Below are 21840 nucleotides of genomic sequence, written 5' to 3'. Positions count from 1 at the left end.
GCCACATACCAGTCTACGAACTGAACACCTTGAGCATGAGGAGGATCTATAATAAAGAGAAATAATGTAGTTCAGTCTATTATTAATAAGAAATAATGTAATATCTTTATGGAATGTAAATGCATAAAGACAAAAGACAAAGTCACCTCCGTACAGGGCCATGAAGGCCCTTGGAGGAGTGGAAGGTAAAGGCTTCCGCCATTGTTAATCGCGGCACGTAATGGGGTAGAGTGGTCGCCTTTGCCCTCAGGAATTAACCTTGTACTAATTTCTGATGTAGGCTGAGTGAACCTCAGGGCCATATGCACCTCCGGAAGTGGAAATCTCGTTTCTTAAATTTTACGACTTCCTGACGGGGATTCGAACCCACGTCCTTCCGGGTGCCTTTACCGCCTCGGCCAGGCAGCCCCTAATGTAAATGCATACTTATTATATATTCTCTAGTTTACCGTCCAGGTTTGGCTTCTCCCCCGGATTCAGCGAGGGATCCCACCTCTACCGCCTCAACAAGGGTAGTGTCCTGGAGCGTGAGACATTTGGTCGGGGAAACAACTGGGGAGGAGGACGAGCACCACTCCACCGAGCTCGACAGCTGCAGTCGCTTAAGTGAGGCCAGTATCCAGTAATCGGGAGATAGTGGGTTCGAGCCCCACTATCGGCAGCTCTGAAGATAGTTTCCCGTGGTTTCCCATTTTCACACCAGGCAAATGCCGGGGCTGTACCTTAATTAAGGCCACGGCCGCTTCCTTCCACTTCCTAGGCCTCTCCTATCCCAACGTCACCATAAGATATATCTGTGTCGGTGCGACGTAAAGCAAAAAAAAAAAAAAAAAAGATAATGTAGGCATATCCATTATTAATAAGAAATAATGTAATCTCGTTATGAAAGGGTGTAAATTCATACATACTGTATTTATTTAATTATTATACATACAGTCGAACCTCGATATCTCGAACATTCATTACTCGAATTTTCAGTATCTCGAAGTAAATTTCCCGGTCGTTTGTCCTATTCTTCACGTGTATATATTTCTCTATTACTTGAAATTCGGTGAGGAACAGTTAAGAAGTGAAGAAAGCTTTACAGTGATGCTGGGAGCTAATATGACGGCAACCACAAAACTAAAACTTCTAATGATCGAAAAATCGGCGATGCCTCGCTGTTTCTCGGCTGTTAATTAATTACCGGTCACGTACGAAAGCAACCCCCCAAGTCGCGGATGACAAGCTCCATTTACGAATCTCGGCTGCGTGGTATTGACGAGAAGTGTCAACAAGAAGAGAGGAAAGGTTAACAGTAACAAACAGAAGAGACTAACGTATTTTTCCAAATGTGTTAACGGAGGAATGTTTATTGTTTCACTGCTGTATCCTGTCTTTTAAAGACATTTAAGTGATGCCGTAAAATAGAGTTTGTAAAATACAATTAAGAAGAAAATATTCGGTATAAGCCCGTAGATACATATGATTCGATTTTGTGCTATACATGCTCAACATTTCGATAACTCGAAATAAAATTTAGCTCCCGAGGTGATTCGAGATATCAAGGTTCCACTGTATATTTATTTAGTCAGGTTGCTGTCCAGGTTTTGTTTCTCCCCCGGACTCAGAGAGGGATCCCACCTCTACCGCCTTAACGACAGTGTCCTGGAGCGTGAAACATTTGGTCGGGGATACGCCTGTGGAGGAGGATCAGTATATCTCCCCCTGCTATGCTGAACAGGGGCCTTGTGGGGGATGGGAAGATTGGAAACGATAGGAAAGGAAGAGGGAAAGAAGGGGCCGTGGCCTTAAGTTAGGTACCATCCCGGCATTTGCTTGGAGAAGAAGTGGGGGAAACTACGGGAAACCACTTCGAGGATGGCTGAGGTGGGAATCAAACCTCCCTCTATTAAGTTGACCTCCTGAGGCTGGCTGAGTGGACCCGGTTCCAGCCCTCGTTCCAATTTCCAAATTTCGTGGAAGAGTCGGCAATCAAACTCGGGCCTCCGGGGGTGGTAACTAATCACACTGACCACTACACCACAGAGGAGGACTATTTATTATTTGTGTTTACAATTTCCGATCAATGGCATAACAAAAACACAATGCAGCATGATTATTCTTCGACAGTCAGCAAACTAATTATTCATATTTCTGACTTGAATGCATTGCTTTTAACAACTGTCGTTGTCCAAGAAGGATATTATAGAATTCATCACAGTGATAATTCCGATTACACTTTATACTCTACAAGATAAGGTGACAAGATACTGTGAAAAGTAGGAATGATCTTCATTGGAGAAATCATATTAACGAGGTTGTTAAGAAAGTTGACAGATCTCTTCACATGCTTATGAGAGTATTTAGGTGTTGTAGTAAGGACGTAAAGGAGAGGGCATATGAGTCTCCGGTAAGACGGCAGTTGGAATTTGGCTTTATTGTATGGGAACCTCCCCAGGACTACTTGATACGAGAACTGGAAAAAATATCAAAGGAAAGCAGCTCTGTTTGTTCTGGGTGATTTCCGACAAAGGAGTAGTGTTACTAAAATGTTGCAAACTTTGGGTTGGGAACACTTGGGAGTAAGGAGACGAGATGCTCGACTATGCGGTATGTTTCGAGCTGTCAGTGGTGAGATGGCGTGAAATGAAATGAAATGGCATATGGCTTTTTGTGCCGGGAGTGTCCGAGGACAAGTTCGGCTCGCCAGATGCAGGTCTTTTGAATTGACTCCCGTACGCGACCTGCGCATCATGATGAGGATGAAATGATAATGAAGACGACACATACAGCCAGCCCCTGAGCCAGCGGAATTAACTAATTATGGTTAAAACTCCTGACCCTGTTGGGAATCGAAACCGGACCCCTGTGACCAAAGGTCAGCATGCTAACCATTTAGCCATGGAGCCAGACATGGCGTGAAATGATATAAGTAGATGAATAAGCTTGAGTAGAGTTTTCAGAAGTAGGAAACATCGTCGTATGACGGAATTCAAGAAGACAAATTGGGACAAATATTCATTTATAGGACGAAGCGTAAGGGATTGGAATAAATTATCAAGGGAAATGTTCGATAAATTTTCCAACTTCTGGTATAAAAATGGGAAACTACGGAAAACCATTTTCAGGGCTGTTGAGAGTGGGGTTCGAACCCACTATCTCCCGAATGCAAGTTTAGAGCTGTGCGCCCCTAACCGCACGGCCTACTCGTTCGGTAAGCCTATATACAGATATTTTACAAACATATCGTATCTCTTGAAATAGTGGAGATAATTTTTTTAAAACCAGAATGAAGACAATCTTAATTAGATGGTGTATTTTGTTTTCCGTCGCTGCAGGTCCTTCAATCTGGGCCGTGACAGCATCAAAGTAAACAATTAATTGTTCAGGAACAGTGGGTGCAAGTGAATAATGAATAATCGTTTAGCAACGCTCGTGGCGACACCTACGCGGAATGATCGATGGTTTGGTATAATCATTAGTTCAGGAGATAGCCGCTAGATGTCTCGAACATCGAGAAAATGCCACCTGGACTCCATTTGACGTCGATGAGTGAAAGCTCGCCCGTGACGTAATCACGCAAGGTAGAGTGAGTATTGGCCTGGCCTTACCACGGAGAGGAGTAGGCGTTGAGCCGACGAGTGTTCTTGGACCAGTCTTGTGGCAGCAACCGAGTGATAGTAAGTTGCGTGACTTCGTCGTGCGCTCTTACGTAACGTGCACGTACGCGAGTTGGCGGTCGTCGCATCATGCTCTTTAAATTTGTGTTTATAAATAATAACAGATCTGGACAGTTGTAGAAGAATGTCACTGAAGGTAAGTCTTTTAGGAATTCATCTGTCTTACCGGTGATATATACATCTGGATATTGCAAACATCTGTCATTCTACTCTTTCAGATTTATTGAATTTAGATCTTCGCCGTAAAACCCTATAATCTGTTAAATTCGTGGTGGTTAGTGTACGCGAGGAATTATGAATGGGCCATTGATTGTGTTACTATTAAAACGGAACGTTTTATTACCTGGCATCCTTTTACAGTAAAATACTGTTTCGAATTAATCTTCAGAGAAAATATTTAAACTCACGTATTTTCGAATATATAGTGATGTGTCCATTGTATAAAAATCAGAATAAATAATGCATTGTTAATTATTGCAAGTGTAGTTCACCCACGTCAATTGTTTCGACATTAGGCATTGTTACCTAGTTTTCAGTTCTTTAGACCTTACTGTAATTGTTATTTCGGTTATTATTTAAACAAACTCATTTGTTCTTTTCTTGTCTATTATTTAAATATTTTTGTATACCGTGAAAAATATTTGAATTGATATCGTGCTCACCTTTGATTGTTTTTTAATATTTCATTTTAAAAGTAGCCTTGATTCAGTTTTGCTGCCTTGTTTTTAATGATGTGTGGTTTTTGAAACTGCCGAGTCCTCATTGTTGAAGTTACTGAGCGATAGTAATCCCGCTATTAAGATGCTTTGTGCTATTGAATTACTTCACGTATCGTAACGGCCCGTCCGATATTGGGAAATAAAACAGAACCGTATTCCATGGTTCTCGATGTAATTAAATTGTAAATCAATTCCAATTAGAAGCTTAATCGCAGTTTGCATTTATGCTGGGGATTTCCTATTCATTACGGTATTGAATTTTTCTGCTGCATGGCTGGGTAATTAATTACCTTAGGACCACTAGGTCATTTTCTGTTTTTTTTTTGGGGGGGGGGGTCTTCTCGTGCAGAAGTTTATAGAGTGTAACATTCTTTTATTCAAATTATATATTTAGTGGTGTGGGAGGCGGGCGGAGGGGGTTGTGTGTGGGGACTTTGTATGAAGAAATAGAGCTTTATTCAGTAGATATATCGTTTGCAAGTTACATACCGTAACATATAGTTTCAGGATAAATTGTATGAGAGATTTCTTCCTTATTCATTGCATGCAGAATTCTTTTGAACACCTGCCAATGTTGCGGTGATTGATGTATTTTTTTCGAAATTTCCACAATTCTCAGTATGTTGAAAATCGGTTCAAATAGGAAGCTTAATTGCTTTTTGCATTCAAGCTGGAGATATTCTTTTTACCACAGAATTTTGCTACTGCATGTCCAGGTAATACTGCGAAAACGTAGTGCATCTCCCGATCCTTTTGGTTCAATTTTCTTACCGTGTAGAATTTTGGAAAGTATGCTGTTCTAGAAAGGTCAAAAAATACAAGCGGGAAGTGTAAAATTCTTTCTAGAACGCTTGTAGCCGGGCTGAGTGGCTCAGACGGTTAAGGCGCTGGCCTTCTAACCCCAACTTGGCAGGTTCGATCCTGGCTCAGTCCGGTGGTATTTGAAGGAGCTCAAATACGCCAGCCCCGTGTCGGTAGATTTACTGGCACGTAAAAGAACTCCTGCGGGACTAAATTCCGGCACCTCGGCGTCTCCGAAGACCTTAAAAAAAGTAGTTAGTGGGACGTAAAACAAATGACATTATTATTATTAGATCGCTTATAGATTTCATTCATTAACCTTGTTTTATGGGAAGAGAATGTGTGTGTGTGTGTGTGTGTGTGAGAGAGAGAGAGAGACAGAGAGAGATTCTTTTAGAAAAAAAAAATGTACCTATTTGTTATTGCATGCAGAATTTCGTTTCTGGTGACTTGCTGGGGGCGTGGTAATAGTGCCTTTGCCACTGGCTTCTCGCCAACCATAGCGGACGACGGATGAATACCGGTCAGTAGAGATGGGGAATCTGATTCTTTTAGAAGAACCGATTCATTTGAACCGATTCACGAAAATGATTCGTTCATTTGATTCGTTCATTTAATTCGTTCATTCCAATACCGCGTGACGGAGAGCCGAAAGCGAAACCATGGACTCAGATGAACCATTCCGTTATGTTCTTTATAACTGCTACTGCTTTACATGTTTACAGGTTACAAGAAGTGAAATGTTCAAGGTATAATAATAATAGTTGATAGCATTTTAACAAGAGTAGTATCCTTTTTAGAGGTTACAGTTGAGAAATGCTACACAACTGTCTGACTAATCCTTTCCAAACTTAAGTAGCTATCATTCGAAACTATGCGAGAATCGAATTTGAAATTTATAGTAGATATGAACATTTTTGTGGCCATGTTTCACACGTTACTTCACAAGAACAAGAACGTGAGCGGGAACCTTGAAGTAAACTTAACCTAACATTTCGCCACGAGCTGAAAGTTGAGTGTAGCTTAAAGTTCCGAGAAGTGTGTGACTTGAAACTAAGTGATAATTTCTTATTTAAAAAATTTATTTTTTCCTGTAAGGTTAGGTTAGAGTATTTGACTTGTGGACAGGACTTTTAGTTCAGGTTAAATAAAAAATAACAGAGTCGTTCTTCACAAGTAGTCATTGATTCAAAAATGGTGGATACCCGATTTGGCGATATGAATCAGAACGAACGAGGAACCAAGGAACGAGTTGCGGCTGCCATCTCTCGATTCAGATTTCGATTCACAAACGAGTCGATTCATTCCGCTCACTGAATCATGATTCAATCGTTCAGTGCAATGATTCGTTCATTTTGAATCACTCGTTCAGAATCTCCCCATCTCTACCGGTCAGTATACGTAGGACTTTTAAATGAAAAGTCATGTTCCTGTCGTTCGGATTCCGTCTACTTCTGAATGTGCCGCGCAGCTATAATCTCTATTTCAACATTCGTGTAAAACTGGAAGTAACCGTGACCTTTTGCTAATAGTGATATTGGTGTGTGTGTGTTTATATTGTTATAGCTTACCCAGAAATCATGAAAGTATGAATATTCGCAAAACGCCAACTTGTTGCGTTTTACAGTAAAGAATGTCCATTTGTATATTCCAGCGAGCTTACCTACACTACCCCGTGAACAGGTGTGCAGTTGTCAGGTGGATGCGCTTTAGCGATCAAAGGTGGCTTTGGAAAGCTTCCTTGTTTGTCTTGCATTCGGGAGATAGTGAGTTCGAACCGGCAGCCCTGAAGATGGTTTTCCGTTTTCACATCCGGCAAATGCTGGGGCTGTACCTTAAATAAGGCCACGGACACTTCCTTACCCGCTCCTGTTCCTTCCCTATCCCATGTTCGCCTGTCGGTGGAAATAGTATCACCATCAGAATGTTGGCCGGCAGGGTAGGAGACGTGCTGTTATACAATTTCTAACTGCGTTCTTCTCCGCAGTGAGTGAGGTGCGATTTAAAGCAGATTGAAAAAGAAATCACAGTGCAGTGTTCCCAACCCATAAATATTTTCTCCGCTAACTTTGAGTTGAACATCTCCTAAATTTCGAACTGAAGCAAAATAGCATATACCAGCTGTTTTAATTAAATATTAACTCAACACTCACCAGTTTCAGAACAGGAATTCATCTTCTCCTCGCACTATACGCTCTGATACAGATATGGTGGGTTGAGGTCCTGTGGTTTCATATGAAGCCACATGGTACCGTTCTTTTTCAAAGTATATGCTGGCACTTCACTGCAGCAAAGCACATACGGAAATTTTCAAATCTATTTCGAAAGTTATTTTCACTTTCATTACTGTTTTCATTGTTTTTCATAAGTGTGGAAAGAAATAATGTCAGACAATTTCGCATTTATATTGCACTGCCAATAGATACACCGTCGCGTCTATATATGGTAACCTTGGGAAGCTCAACCAACTAGTCTTTAAAAGTTGAATTATTTAACCACTCTTTACGAAATATCAGACTACTTGTTAACCTATTCTTTCCACATGTTGACGTGCCAAAAAGAAAATATCAAAAGAAACACGACACTACCCGGCTCATCAAGAATACAGTAACGATTTTAACAAATTCTGACTGAGGCTGTGGGCTAGAGCTGGTCTAGAAAACGAGTCTTAGTATGCATCATAAATTCAATAAAATGAGAATAAGTAGACAATTATGCTGTAGTAAGTTCTAAATTTGTTTCTCCAGGTGATGAAAGGTGATATTGTTACCGCTGAAAATCGCTAAAAGAAGTTTGAAAATCCGTCAAAAAATTCGCTGTCCGCTAAATGGAAAATGTATCCGCTGTTCTATTTAAAATTCCGTCAAATTTGGCGGAAAATCCGCTGAGTTGGAAACACTGTCAGTGATCTGCTCAAGGCTTAATGCCTCCATCCTATGGAATAATCACCATCTGCAACATATGCCCTCACTCACTGCGGAGAGGAAGGCAGTTAGAAATTATATACCAGCACCTCTCCTAACCTGCCGGCCAACATTCTGATGGTTACACTTTTTCCACACACAGGACTCGAACCGGTTAATCACGGCGTCAGTTCATAGACTTAACGATTACGGCCACCAATCAGGCAGATTTCCTAGTCGCTGCGTGGTTTCTTCTGAGTACTGGAAAAACTGTTTCGTCTTTTTTATCATTCTGTGCCAGATATTCCCTGTTTTTACCTTGTAGAGTACTGTGTTGAGAAGTTTACGTCTTGTCTTTACGCTTGAAATTTTTGACTCAAACTTCGTTTTTTTTAAATCTCGGATTAGATACAGAAGAAGAAAACGCTTTTCCCTTTGCGAAAGTCAAATGATCATGCATGTCTGCTGGTCATGGCCATCCATCAACAGCTACTAACTGTAATTTCAGATGAAATGAAATGGCGTATGGCTTTTAGTGCTGGGAGTGTTGATTTGACTCCCGTAGGCGACCTGCGCGTCATGATGAGGATGAAATGATGATGAAGACGACACATATACCCAGCCCCCGTGTCAGCGAAATTAACCAATGACGGTTAAAATTCCCGACCCTGCCTGGAATCGAACCCAGGACCCCTGTGACCAAAGGCCAGCTCGCTAACCATTTAGCCATGGAGCCGGACTGTAATTTCAGATGACTATCAGCCATAAGACCTGCACGGTTGCTATGGTTGCACTTATGTCGCACATTTTTTGTCGCGTCATGTTGTGCAAATTTTTGGATGACCCCCAGCTATATTTATGACAAAATCGAGAAGTGTCCGGACATCTCGTACCACTTGATTTTTTAATGACATTTCGTACCACCTAGGTCGTTATCTAACAACCAATGGTTTTCCCGTAATCCCCAAACATTCACGCCAGGACAATCCGTACCACTTCATATCAAATTGGAATTCCATTTCCACGTCAGCGGGCGTATTGAGCCTGGCAGACATACTTTAGAAATAAATAAATAAAAAAAACCTGTTTCCAGTCATTTGACCGGGTCAGGAATGGAATGAATAAAGCCCCCATCTAGCGGCGATGATATGAATTGTGCCGGTTGCCGAAGCCTGTCGCACTCCTTCGGGGCAATGAATGATTGTGAAATGAAATTACAGTATATTGGAGAGTGTCGCTGGAATGAAAGATGGCAGGGAAAACCGGAGTACCCGGAGAAATACCTGTTCCGCCTCCGCTTTGTCCAGCACAAATTTCACACGGAGTGACCGGGATTTGAACCACGGAATCCAGCGGTGAGAGGCCGGCGTGCTGCCGCCTGAGCCATGGAGAAATCACAAACAAAAATAATTTTCAACATTTGCTGAAGAAACTTCTATATCAATTTAATAACCGCCCTTTAAACTAAGGTATACTTAATCATTTATGTTTACGTAAATAAAAAGCTGTAAGGTGCTGGCCGACACATGTGCACCCCAGTAAACTCTTGTTCTTGTAGTATTTCCTCACAACGGGAATAAACCCCGAAACAAAACAATACAATAGAAATGTGCACCGTGTTCGGGCGCAAATAAGGATGGATAATATTTATAGCCGATATGGGATTGAAGGTCACGTGGAAACGAACTGCTGAAAGGTGGAAGTAGCTAGGTCCCCGCGAATGAGTACGAGATAAGAATCAACACGTGTACCAGTCAGATCTAGAGGTGTGACGGTCCAGAAATAATGTGTCACTGCTCCAACTGCTCCAGTGACACGACTGGAGCAGTGACACGTTGCCGGTCCAGTGACAAACCGGTCCAACCACAGATGGAGCTGAGGAGCATGGCTCAGCGGTGACACGCTACCGGTCCAGTGACAACCGGTACAGGCACAAATGGAGCTGAGGAATATAGCATTATAGGTTTACGTAGTCAGCGGACGCACGATTTGCTGTTCTTCGATTATGTCATGATCACGCCTGTCTTATCTGATTCGATAATGGCACACCGGTGGTAGGTTGAAAGTATAGAAAATATTTTTTTATCTTCAATTAATAAATTCATACATAATAATGTTATTTGTTTTACGCCCCAATAAATACATTTACGGTTTCCGGAGACGCCGAGGTGCCGGAATTTTGTTCTGCAGGAGTTCTTTAACTTGGCAGTAAATCTACTAATAATAATGTTATTTGCTTTACGTCCCACTAACTACTATTACGATTTTCGGAGACACCGAGATGCCGAAATTTAGTCCCGCATGAGTTCCTTTACGTGCCTCTAAATCTACCGTTACGACGCTGACGTATTTGAGCACCTTCAAATACCACCCGACTGAGCCAGGATCGAACCTGCGAAGTTGGGGTCAGAAGGCCAGCGCTGTACTGACCAAGCTACTCCGCCCGGCACAAAATTATTTCAAGAAGTAAATTACAAGTAGACTTTGTGGAAAAAGTAACGATGCAGGTATTTTTTAAATGTAATCGTTACAAGTAATCCGATTACTTTTACCCAGTTACTTCCCAACTAGGAAAATGATAACATTTTGCGTGCAATTCTTCCCTAAGATTCTGACATGTGAATGGCCTATAATGTTGTTTAGAAATCGCCGATGATCATTTTCAAGTATCTGACGTTTTAAAAAGTATTCAGTGTTGTGAATTTAAAACGTTCATTGATCATATTCGCCAAATTAAATGATCAGTTATAGTATTTAAAGTGCCGTTTAACTATGTTTTAACTATGTTAAGAAAAACAGTCATTAATAATAATCACAAAAATATTTTATTATTATTATTATTAGAAACGTTTTAATGCTGAAGTATATTACTGTGGATTACTTTCGTTCACATGAAATATTGAACAACATACCGGTATGTCTCCGTCCTGTTCTTGTCACAACCTCCTAACGGTACGGGACGACGACGGCTGTCACTGGACCGTTTGCGAATAGCAGTAACAACACTTCCCGGTACAGCAAACTGCGAGTCGCATCGCAAGACTGTCGCAGTAGCAGTGGACCGGTAGCAGCAAACTGCGAGTCGCATCGCAAGACTGTCACAGTAGCAGTGGACCGGTAGCAGCAAACTGCGAGTCGCATCGCAAGACTGTCGCAGTAGCAGTGGACCGGTAGCAGCAAACTGCGAGTCGCATCGCAAGACTGTCACAGTAGCAGTGGACCGGTAGCAGCAAACTGCGAGTCGCATCGCAAGACTGTCACAGTAGCAGTGGACCGGTAGCAGCAAACTGCGAGTCGCATCGCAAGACTGTCACAGTAGCAGTGGACCGGTAGCAGCAAACTGCGAGTCGCATCGCAAGACTGTCACAGTAGCAGTGGACCGGTAGAGAAGAGGATCCTGGAGCAGGTTGTCACTGCTCCATTCGGAGAATAGGTGACGCGTACCGGTACGCCAGTACCGACACACCTCTAGTCAGATCAGTTGCGCCCGACGGGAGGTCAACAACGGTAGTGGTCATACCGTGCGGAGGCTTCTGCGTCACAAGTGGACAATGAATATACAAATGAATACATTCATTATAAATAGGATATCGTTTTTACTTAGCAATACTTCCCACTCTTTCAAGTAGTACGGAATGTCCCCTCTTAAATATGTTAAAAGTCATTAACTTCTCAGGTAATCAGTCGGTCAGGTGTTACAAAATGTCCTAGCACCAAATCGAAGGTATACTTAGTTCAATTTTTGTTTCTTTGTGTTTGTTACATCACTGAGAAAGGGCTCAACTAGGGTTGCCATATGTCATGAATTTCACGGCCAGACTGCAATTTTAAGAAGGAAAAAGGAACTTCCGGGATTAAAAAACAAAAATTCCGCGATATGATAATATTGCAGTTATTTAGAAGTTTGGAAAGTCAGCTTCGGGTAACTTGCAAATTGGATGAGTCTTCTCACGGTCTCCCCATTCTGTAAATTTGATTGTTTTTCTTTGGTGGATCAAACGGTTGAAAATATCTATATAAGGGGGTGAAAAGGAAAGCTAATTGTTTAAATGGAGTATATCTATATCTCAAAAACTTAAGTTTACGGACGTAAAAATTGGTATTTGTATCTCCTTTAAAAATAAACACGTATTATTTTGTTTTCGGAAAATCCCATTGAGTGAATGGGAGAGGTGGAAAAAGGGGTTGAATACCTTTTATAAGGATACTAAGATCTCAAAATCTGAAGATGTTACAGACGAGGAAATATGTATTTGGAATCTTCTTTAAAAATAAAGAAACGTGAATTTTTTGTTTTGTTTTCGACTTGAGAGAAGACTGTTTCTCACATGTACAGTTATATGTCGCATGGTCATCTTAGCTCCAAAAGCAATACCACAGACGTGGTTTACAGAGTTTCTGGGGTAAATAAAACTCAGTTTTTCGGTGAGTTTTTATATTTTAGGGGTTTTTCAGGTAATGTCTTAGTACAGTACCGGGGAATGATTACTTTTATCAAATTACGAAATCCATGCGAGCGAAGCCGCGGGTAACTGCTAGTTGAGAATATGAAGTCCAACAAGAAACGGGTAGCAGATTTTTTTTTTTCAGGTGAACGGTGTTGTGAAATGTTAGGGTAGTATTTTCTTGTTCCTGAGCATAAACGTGTTTTCTCTTAAGTCTGCCCAATGGAGTAAAGAAAGGAACCGAGGAACACCAATATCTCTAAGTGCAGTACTGAATACAGTAAGTTACAATATGTGAAGCATGTTTTAGAGCCTCCGTACCGAGCTCGATAGCTGCAGTCGCTTAAGTGCGGCCACTATCCAGTATTCGGGAGATAGTAGGTTCGTACCCCCACTGTCGGCAGCCCTGAAAATGGTTTTCCGTGGTTTCCCATTTTCACACCAGGCAAATGCTTCTGTAGCTGGCACAATTCCTATCCTTCCCGCTTCATTCATTCATTACATTCCTGACCCGGTCGGATGACTGGAAACATGCTGTGAATTTTTATTTCACATGAAGAAAAGAGGCAACTTGTACATAACGACAATCGATTTAGAGAAAGCTTTCAATCATTTCAATTACTACTGCATTTAGGGCAGATTCTCCATCTGTTGTTTTCCTAGCCTTTTCTTAAATGATTGCAAAGAAATAGGAAATTTATTGAACATCTCCCTTGGTAAATTATTCCAATCCCTAACTCCCCTTCCTATAAACGAATATTTGCCCCAATTTGTCCTCTTGAATTCCAACTTTATCTTCATACTGTGATCTTTCCTACTTTCAAAGACACCACTCAAACTTATTCGTCTACTGATGTCCTCCCACGCCATCTCTCCACTGACAGCTCGGAACATACCACTTAGTCGAGCAGCTCGTCTCCTTTCTCCCAAGTCTTCCCAGCCCAAACTTTGCAACATTTTTGTAACGCTACTCTTTTGTCGGAAATCGCCCAGAACAAATCGAGCTGCTTTTCTTTGGATTTTTTCCAGTTCCTGAATCAAGTAATCCTGGTAAGGGTCCCATACACTGGAACCATACTCTAGTTGGGGTCTTACCAGAGACTTAGCCCTCTCCTTTACATCCTTACTACATCCCCTAAATACCCTCATAACCATGTGCAGAGATCTGTACCATTTTTTTTTTTACAATCATATTTATATGATTACCCCAATGAAGATATTTCCTTATCTTAATACCTAGGTATTTACAATGATCCCCATAGGGAACTTTCACCCCATTAACGCAGTAATTAAAACTGACCTATTTGTGAAACTCACAACCTGAGTTTTATCCCCGTTTATCATCAGACCATTGCCTACTGTCCATCTCGGGACTCGGGCTGTCGTCTATACATTGAGTCATCTCGGAATATCAAGGAAGATGAGAAGGGTAATTGAAAATACGTATAAGGAATTTAAATGTTATATCAAAGTGAAATTCGAAGAGATTTTCATTTCATCCTCTTGAGGTCGACGTCAGGAAGTGCATCCGGTCGTAAAAACTCGTAGAGAAACGGGAACCGTTTGGACATACATGGTAATAACCTCATGACTAGAGCTGGGATTTCTATGTAATTACATTTTTTGTTCCTTGCTATTTAGGTGCTGAGAAAAATTATATGTTCACAAAACACTATGTTAGGGTTATTATTACCAAATTTCATTTTACATATTTTTTTAATATTTGCGGATATTCTACGTATTCTTAGTGATTTACATGTGCCAGTCTTAAATCTTTCATCCCTTTTAGAGTTAATTGCTTTACAACTAGCCACTTTCATGTTGGAGTTTTCAGGAATATTTTTCTAAACGCATTTCTGGGACCTCTTTGTTATGTACGTAGGAATTTCCAAATCTATTCTTAGAGCTGTCTTCCTTTGAAATGTCTCAATTAGGTTTTAGTTTCTTTTGAACAGCTGAAGAACATAGTTCATGAACATCAGTTTTCTCTATAGTCATTATGGCACCAGTAGCGTCCTCGCTGGTTTCAAAGTTAAAATCATGGATTGCAGTAGACGAGTCCTTTGCAACTGATGGCAAAGTAGTGATTTGCCAAGCATGCAACAAACATATCGCATGCTCCATGAAATCCCAGCTTGAGCAACATGCATGAAGTGCTCTGCATAGAAAAAACCAACAGTTAGGTTCACAAAAGAAACAAATCCTTTTAACACAGATGCAACCTTCACCTTCAAGTAACCCTTTTTATGAAGACTTGTGCCTTGCAATGATTGTAGCCAATATTCCATGGTATAAACTTGAAGTGCCTAAATTCACATCTTTTCTGGAAAAATACTGCAAGCAACATGTTCCTAATCAACCATCACTACGCAAGAATTATCTTCAAGTCTGCTACGACGAGGTAATGCACAACATAAGACAGCATATAGTAAATTCTTTCATATGGGTGGTTGTTGTTGATGAAACAACAGATGCTAAGGGTAGATTTATTGCAAATCTTGTGGTGGGGAAGCTACAACCTGACAGCGCCTTAAAACCATGTTTGATCTACTGTAAAGAGCTAGACTATACAAATCACTCGACTATTGCGAGATTTGTGAATGATGGATTAAGAGCTCTGTGGCTGACTGAGATGAAAGAGGAAAAGGTATTAGTGATGTATTCTGATGCTGCAGCATATATGCTTAAGGCTGCAACTGCTTTGAAGGTGTTTTATCCCAATATGCTCCATTTTGCATGTTTGGCTCATGGACTGCAACGTGTTGCCGAAGATATTAGAGCTTTTCCAAAAGTGAATAGATTAATTTCAGCAACAAAAAAATGTTTTTTAAGAGCTCCACAATGATTGCTATCTTACAAACAGCAATTGCCAGAGATACCACTGCCGCCGGAACCAGTGTTAACAAGGTGGAGGACATGGATAGAAGCAGTTAACTTCTATAGTGAGCATCTATATTAGATACTATAAAGACTATGGTAGATTCTTTTGATCCTGAAAATGCTGTATCTATTAGTGAATCACAGACTGCCTTTAGTGACTCCAAAGTGGTCCCCTCAATCACCTACATCAGGGGCAACTTCTGCTGGCTTCCAGAAAGCATCAAACGTCTAGAAACATCAGGACTGCCACTGCAAGATTCTATTGCCATCATAGAGGATGCAATTGAAAAACTAAGTGCTGTGCATGGGGAAACTGGTGCAAGTGTATTGAGTAAATTGCAAAAAGTGTTGAAGAGAAATCTTGGTTATTCAACATTTCACAGTGTGTGCCGAATTCTAAATGGAGATGGCGTTGATCCTCCCAAGGACATTTCTCCAGCGAAAATTCCTCTCCTAAAATTTGCCCCAGTTACATAATGTGACGTTGAAAGATCTTTCTCTGCATATAAGAACATCCTAAGTGACAAACGCCTTTCCATGACCCCAGAGAACATCAAAAAATACTTAAAAGTTCACTGTGCTACAAAAATTTAAGGAATGAACGTGCTTTGGGTGTTGAAAATAATAAGTTTCTATTGAATATGTGTGTGATATAATCATGTAATATGATTTCAAAGAACACTGAAAAATACTTAATTGTTCACTGTGCTACAAAATGTAATATAGTGTGTTTAGTGTGTTGTAACTGACAAAATGGTAAGTTTATATTGATTATATGATATTAAATATTTTGCCCATTCTACATATTTTGCTACATATTTTAGTGCTTTTTGTTACATATTTATGTACATATTAAGCCACTTGATACTAATAAAAAATCCCAGCTCTACTCATGACTTGTCACATTCGCTCGCATTTCTTCACCATGGCCCCCAGTTATTTCATATTATGACCTAAGTACAAAATAACGCTATAGTAAACGTATGGGCCCAACTTGATCGATATTTGGAATCGAATCAACGTTCTTCATTCGTCAGACACATGTATTTTCTTACACTACAGGAACAGCTCCCATGGACCTACCTAAGCAATACCCTTCACGGAGGAAATATACTCCCAGATTAATTTTAACTGAAATATCCTGGTAGTGTGTTAGGTGCTGGATGGTGTGTGTGTTTTTTTTTTTTAATCCTTCCAGCACCGGAGTATAACCGGCAGAACTGGGCCAATAACTGAAGGTCACTGCAGCGAAAGTGAACCGCACGGAATAGGGCCAACAACATGCGGTTAGATAATTCTGTAACGATAACAGTGAACTCAGTAGGTCACGCTTAGTTATTTCCGTCCAACGTGACTGACTCAGTTTTCACGGTTCACTACAAAAGCAGATCTTCACTGAATATAGTAATTTAGCGACATACTTATTGGGCACACGTTGAGGCATGTTGTATTGCATTAACGATACACGCGACAAGAATTATTTTGAAGCGGACTTGAGATATCTTAACGAATCGTAGTAGGCCATATGATTTTGGTTAAGAAAATGCCGATTATACGTTTTGCGAATTAAAGCACATAGTAAAATAATTCGTGTAACGGGTGAGAGGGCATTTTCGGCCATTCCTGTCATAAGCACAACTGCCCTCTGCATTTTAAAAGCAAGACGACATAATTATGAGAATTATAATATTTTATTTTTAATGATCCACTGTCAGACTCCTTGGCTTAATTGTCAGCACTGAGGCCTTCGGTTCAGAGGGCCCCGGGTTCCATACCCGGCCGGATCGGGGATTTTAATCGCGTGTTGTTAATTCTGGCTCGGGGACTGGTTGTTCGTGTCTGTCCCTACACTCACCTCTTCATATTCAGACAACACACTACACTACAAACTACCACAGAAATACGCAATAGTGATTACATCCCTCCACATAGGGTTGGCGTCTAGAAGGGCATCCGGCCATAAAACAGGGCAAAGTCCACATGTGCGACACAGTTCGCGCCCACGACTCCACAAAGCGTGGGAAAAGCGGTAGAGGAATAATGATTTTAACGATCCACTGATGATGGAACTAAGATTCCGGAAACCGGTTATGAATTAAATTGCATTAACGTGTGCTGATATAGACTGTTTTAATTTTACTATGTGTAGGAATTACCGTGGTAGACACTACTGTGCATATGAAGTCAGCCCATCATTAAAATTTTAAATACAGTAGTAGTAAAACTTATACACATTCTCATAGTGCTTATGTATTTTTGTTTTTGACTTACATTTGAGGCGAAGTTAGGGCTCACGGCCCAGTAGGTTCCCAGAAAGGGGATTTTTAAACCCTGAATATCCTCGGCATACTTTCATCAAATACGCTACTGCCTCCCGATATTTACGACAAATTCCGCTCCACTTCCACATCCTGTATAAACAACACGTCAGATCAGCACGACAGGCCTCCGCTTGAGTTAATTGCTAACTGGAATAAATGAGTTCGCTGTCGTATATAAAACTCCTCTTGACGTCACCACAGTACTAAGTGATCGGATTACAGAAACTGTTGGGGGAGGCTTTATGAAGTTCATAGTCAGAGATAGTCTAGGGGTTTAGAGAATTTGATAAAGAAAACCCACACTATTTTACTGTGTGAATCGGTTTCGTTGGCGGGCGTCATGAGAACCAAATGAAAAAAAGGGACGTCAGAAACCCGCGATGTTCATTAAATGATCGCTGATAAATGTCTGCCGCTACTGCCTAAGATGAGGACAACGAGGAAATGTAATCTGCAGAGGAAAATGACCTCATATGAAACGAAGTCTTCGGAGCAGTACATCTGCTTCGAAAATACACTGATCAGCAAGAACATTATGACCACCTATCTACTACCGTCCAGGCGATAGCAGCATCAACTGACGAGAATGACTGCTAGTCAGACACACGCATGGTACATGTAGTATGTGTGCGTGCTGTCCGTGTGTACTGTAGAATGGGGAAGGCACACGATGTATCTGAGTTTGACCGTGGGCAAATTGTGATGCTCCAGAGGCTCGGTACGAGCATTTCGGAAACTGCTCGACTTGTCGGGTGTTCAAGGATTGCTGTGTTGAGAGTCTTCAACAAGTGGCGAAACCAAGGTGAAACCACGTCCAAACGTCAAGGGGTTGGGCGGCCACCCCTCATTAGATGTCTGACTTCGTAGGCTGGGCAGACTGGTATAGCAGGACAGGCGGCGAAGTGTGACGGAACTAACATCGGACTTTAATGCTGGGCAGAGTACAAGTGTCTAAACACAGTGCACCGAACACCCCTAAGCATGAACCTCCGCAGCCGAGGATCCATGCATGTGCGAACGTTAACACGACGACATCGGCAACTACGACTGAAATGGGCACGTGACCATCGTCACTGGATGTTGGCGCAGTGGCAGAGCGTTTCATGCTGTGATGAATTCCGATACCTTCTTCATCATGCCGATGGGATGACGCGAATCCGTTGTCTTCCAGGGGAACAGCTCCTTGTACCTGCACTGCGCGACGGAGACAAGCTGGCGGCGGTTCAGTCATGGCCTTGGAAACATTCACGTGGGCATCCATGGGTACAGTGGAGCTCGTGCAAGGCACCATGGCGGCCGAGAAGTATCGTACACTGTTTGCAGACTACGTACACCCCTTTATTACGATCATATTTCCCAACGGCAGTGACATTTTTCAACAAGATAATGCGCCGTGTCCCAAGGCCAGGAGTGTGATGGAGTGTTTCGAGGAACGCAGTGACGAGTTGCAATTAATGTGCTGGCCCCCCAACTCGCCAGATCTTAACCCAATAGAACACATCTGGGATGTGATTGAACGTGGCGTCAGAGCTCATCGACCCTCTCCCCGGAATTTACGGGAGTTAGATGACTTGGTTGTGCAGATGTGGTGCCAGCTCCCTCCAGCGACCTACCAAGGCCTCATTGCTTCCATTCCAAGAAGCGTCGCCGCTGTTATCCGTACCAAAGGTGGACATACCGGCTATTAGGTAGGTGGTCATAATGTTCTGGATGATCAATGTACATTATGTTGCTTCTATATAGCGTTGGATCAAGACGGAAAACCAAAAATTAAAGAAAGGTGGTGATAACAATAAAAAAAGATTCCCTGATACGTTTAACGTCAAGAAAGACCTAGAAGAAATGGGTCTATGACCAAATGACGTGCACAAACAAGGCCTTTTCTTTAAAAGCAACGTGGCGTTTGGGACCTTCCGGGATGAGTAGTGGACAACTGGTGCAAAGTGGTCGGATGAACGTCGTGCTCGACAGAGCGAGGTGATGACAACCTATTGGATCAATCAAAAACGCCGGAATGTATAATGGAACTTATCGTGGTGCCTAGTTGGCCGAATATCGAATAATAAATAAATAAATAAATAAATAAATAATCGAGCGAGTTGGCCGTGCGGTTAGTGTCGCGTAACTGCGAGCTTGCATTCGGAAGATAGCGGGTTCGAACCTCACTGTCGGCAGAGCTGAAGATGCTTTTCCGTGGTTTCCCATTTTCAAACCAGGAAAATGCTGGGGCTGTACATTATGGCCACGGTGGCTTCCATCCAGCTCCTAGCCCTATCCTATAGTCATGAGACCTATCCGTGTCGGTGTCACAAAACGCAAAATTGTAAATCGTCTTTTACCGCTTTTCCTACACCTGTGGGCTTGCGGCTGCAAACTGTGTCGAACATGTGGATTTTATCCTGTTTTATGTCCGGATGCCCTTCCTCGTGCCAACACTGTATGAAGGATTGTAATCACTATTTTATGTTTCTATGGTGGTTGGTGGTGAGAGAAAAAGAAAAATGTAAAAAAAAATGAATAAATAATTTAAAAAATGGGGAAGAGGAGAGTCAAATCTAACAAAGAATTGTATCAAAGGACAGGAGTGGTTGAACTGACGAGGAAGAGAATGAATGGTACAATTCTATGGACACAAGTTGAGGATGGACAGTAATAGACTGACGAGGAGAATCTTTGAATTCTTCAGGAAGAGTAAGACACAGCTGAAATGGTTTCGAGAAATGAGGTTGGACTTGACGAAGATAGGGGTTCCGGAAGATGACATCATGGACAGAAATCGATTTAGACAATTCGTTAAACAGTTCCGCATTTTCCAGGAGACTGGAGAAATACTCGTGAGAAAAGGGAGATCCTATACAGATCAGAAGAAGGGAGGAGAAAGGATGAAAAGATACTGGCAGAGAGGGAAGAGAGAGAAGGCTAAAATTATGCAAAGATCGTCAAACGTGGCCCACAGACGGCCGACATGATAAATAAAGTTGTAGTCACTCCTAGTGAACATACTGGCCTTCGGTTCAGAAAGGCCTGGGTTAGATTCCCAACCAGACTGGGGATTTTAACTGTGTAAACTCTGTACACCTCGTCCTGTGTTACGGTCTTGTCTTACTCTTTAATATACATTTATACAACACACACTTCATGTAGTGCATGTTGTGGAAATAACAGGCATCGTTTAGAGCAATTTGTAGTAAATAGCATAATTTAAACTTACCATTGATGCTTTCACGCCCCGTACTTACACATGATATAGGCTTTTGGGCTTATGCCGTGTCAAGAAATGAAGGTGAAATTCTTTACGTTTCGCAGAGGCACTCTGTCTATAATTTAAACTTGTTCTAAAAGCGTAAAAGTACGTCCTTTTCATTCCTGAAGTGAAGATAAACCTCAGTGTATTAATCATATTCATTGTACACTGTTATCTCTTTGAATATTTAGTCTGCAAAAGTTCTGTGAATTAACTAAACTCCACAGTTCTCTATTTGAACCAGCTTTTTGTGGTGTTTAATTCTCCACGTCCATCCACGCCCTCCACGTCCCATCCCGTAATACAAGAATGAAGACCCTATTCCATACTCCTTACTCCCGGCTTTCTCTCACCCAAAGGTCCCTTTCGGTACGTATTCCAGCAATGTTTAATACATTATCTATCATCAACAACAACCTAGATCTCTTCGTAACGTTTCCTTCCTTCTGTCATGATATTTATCATATAACTTAATTTTCCTTCTTGTTCTTTCCCGTTCTGCTCCTGTATTTACTGTAAGTGTATTTTTCTTTGTTAATAACGTTGTTTATGTAAATATGTATTATATATGATTGTACAGTTTTTATTGTGTATATTCGTGTCCTTTGTAAGTATTTATATATCTTTCATTTTAGATTCATATCTATTGTACATAGCTCAGATCGTTGTAATTCGGCGTTATGCTGTTGCTGATCCTGAATAAATAAATAAATAAATAAATAAATAAATAAATAAATATACCTGTTATCTTTAAATCATTAGGAGCAGCCTACCAATCGTCGTCTTGGTCTCCCTCTACTTCTCTTACCCTCCATAACTGAATCCATTATTCTCCTAGGTAACCTATCCTCTTCTATTCATCTCA

At 41.3% G+C, this 21840-nt stretch overlaps 1 protein-coding gene across 2 annotated transcripts in view; it reads left to right on the top strand.

Annotated features, from left to right (window-relative positions):
* The first annotated feature begins 3595 nt into the window (after positions 1–3595).
* LOC136884665 (ankyrin repeat domain-containing protein 29) overlaps positions 3596–21840 on the top strand; it is a 141280-nt gene continuing 123035 nt past the window's right edge. For both annotated transcript variants that reach the window (XM_067156915.2, XM_067156914.2), the window contains exon 1: positions 3596–3798. In XM_067156915.2, the coding sequence (XP_067013016.1) occupies positions 3787–3798 (12 nt within the window). In that variant the 5' untranslated portion in view covers positions 3596–3786. The remainder of the gene's footprint in view (positions 3799–21840) is intronic.

The sequence above is a fragment of the Anabrus simplex genome, chromosome 13, assembly GCF_040414725.1.
Source record: "Anabrus simplex isolate iqAnaSimp1 chromosome 13, ASM4041472v1, whole genome shotgun sequence".
In the NCBI taxonomy this organism is placed as follows: Eukaryota; Metazoa; Arthropoda; class Insecta; order Orthoptera; family Tettigoniidae; genus Anabrus; species Anabrus simplex.
This window is presented reverse-complemented; position numbering and strand designations above follow the sequence as displayed.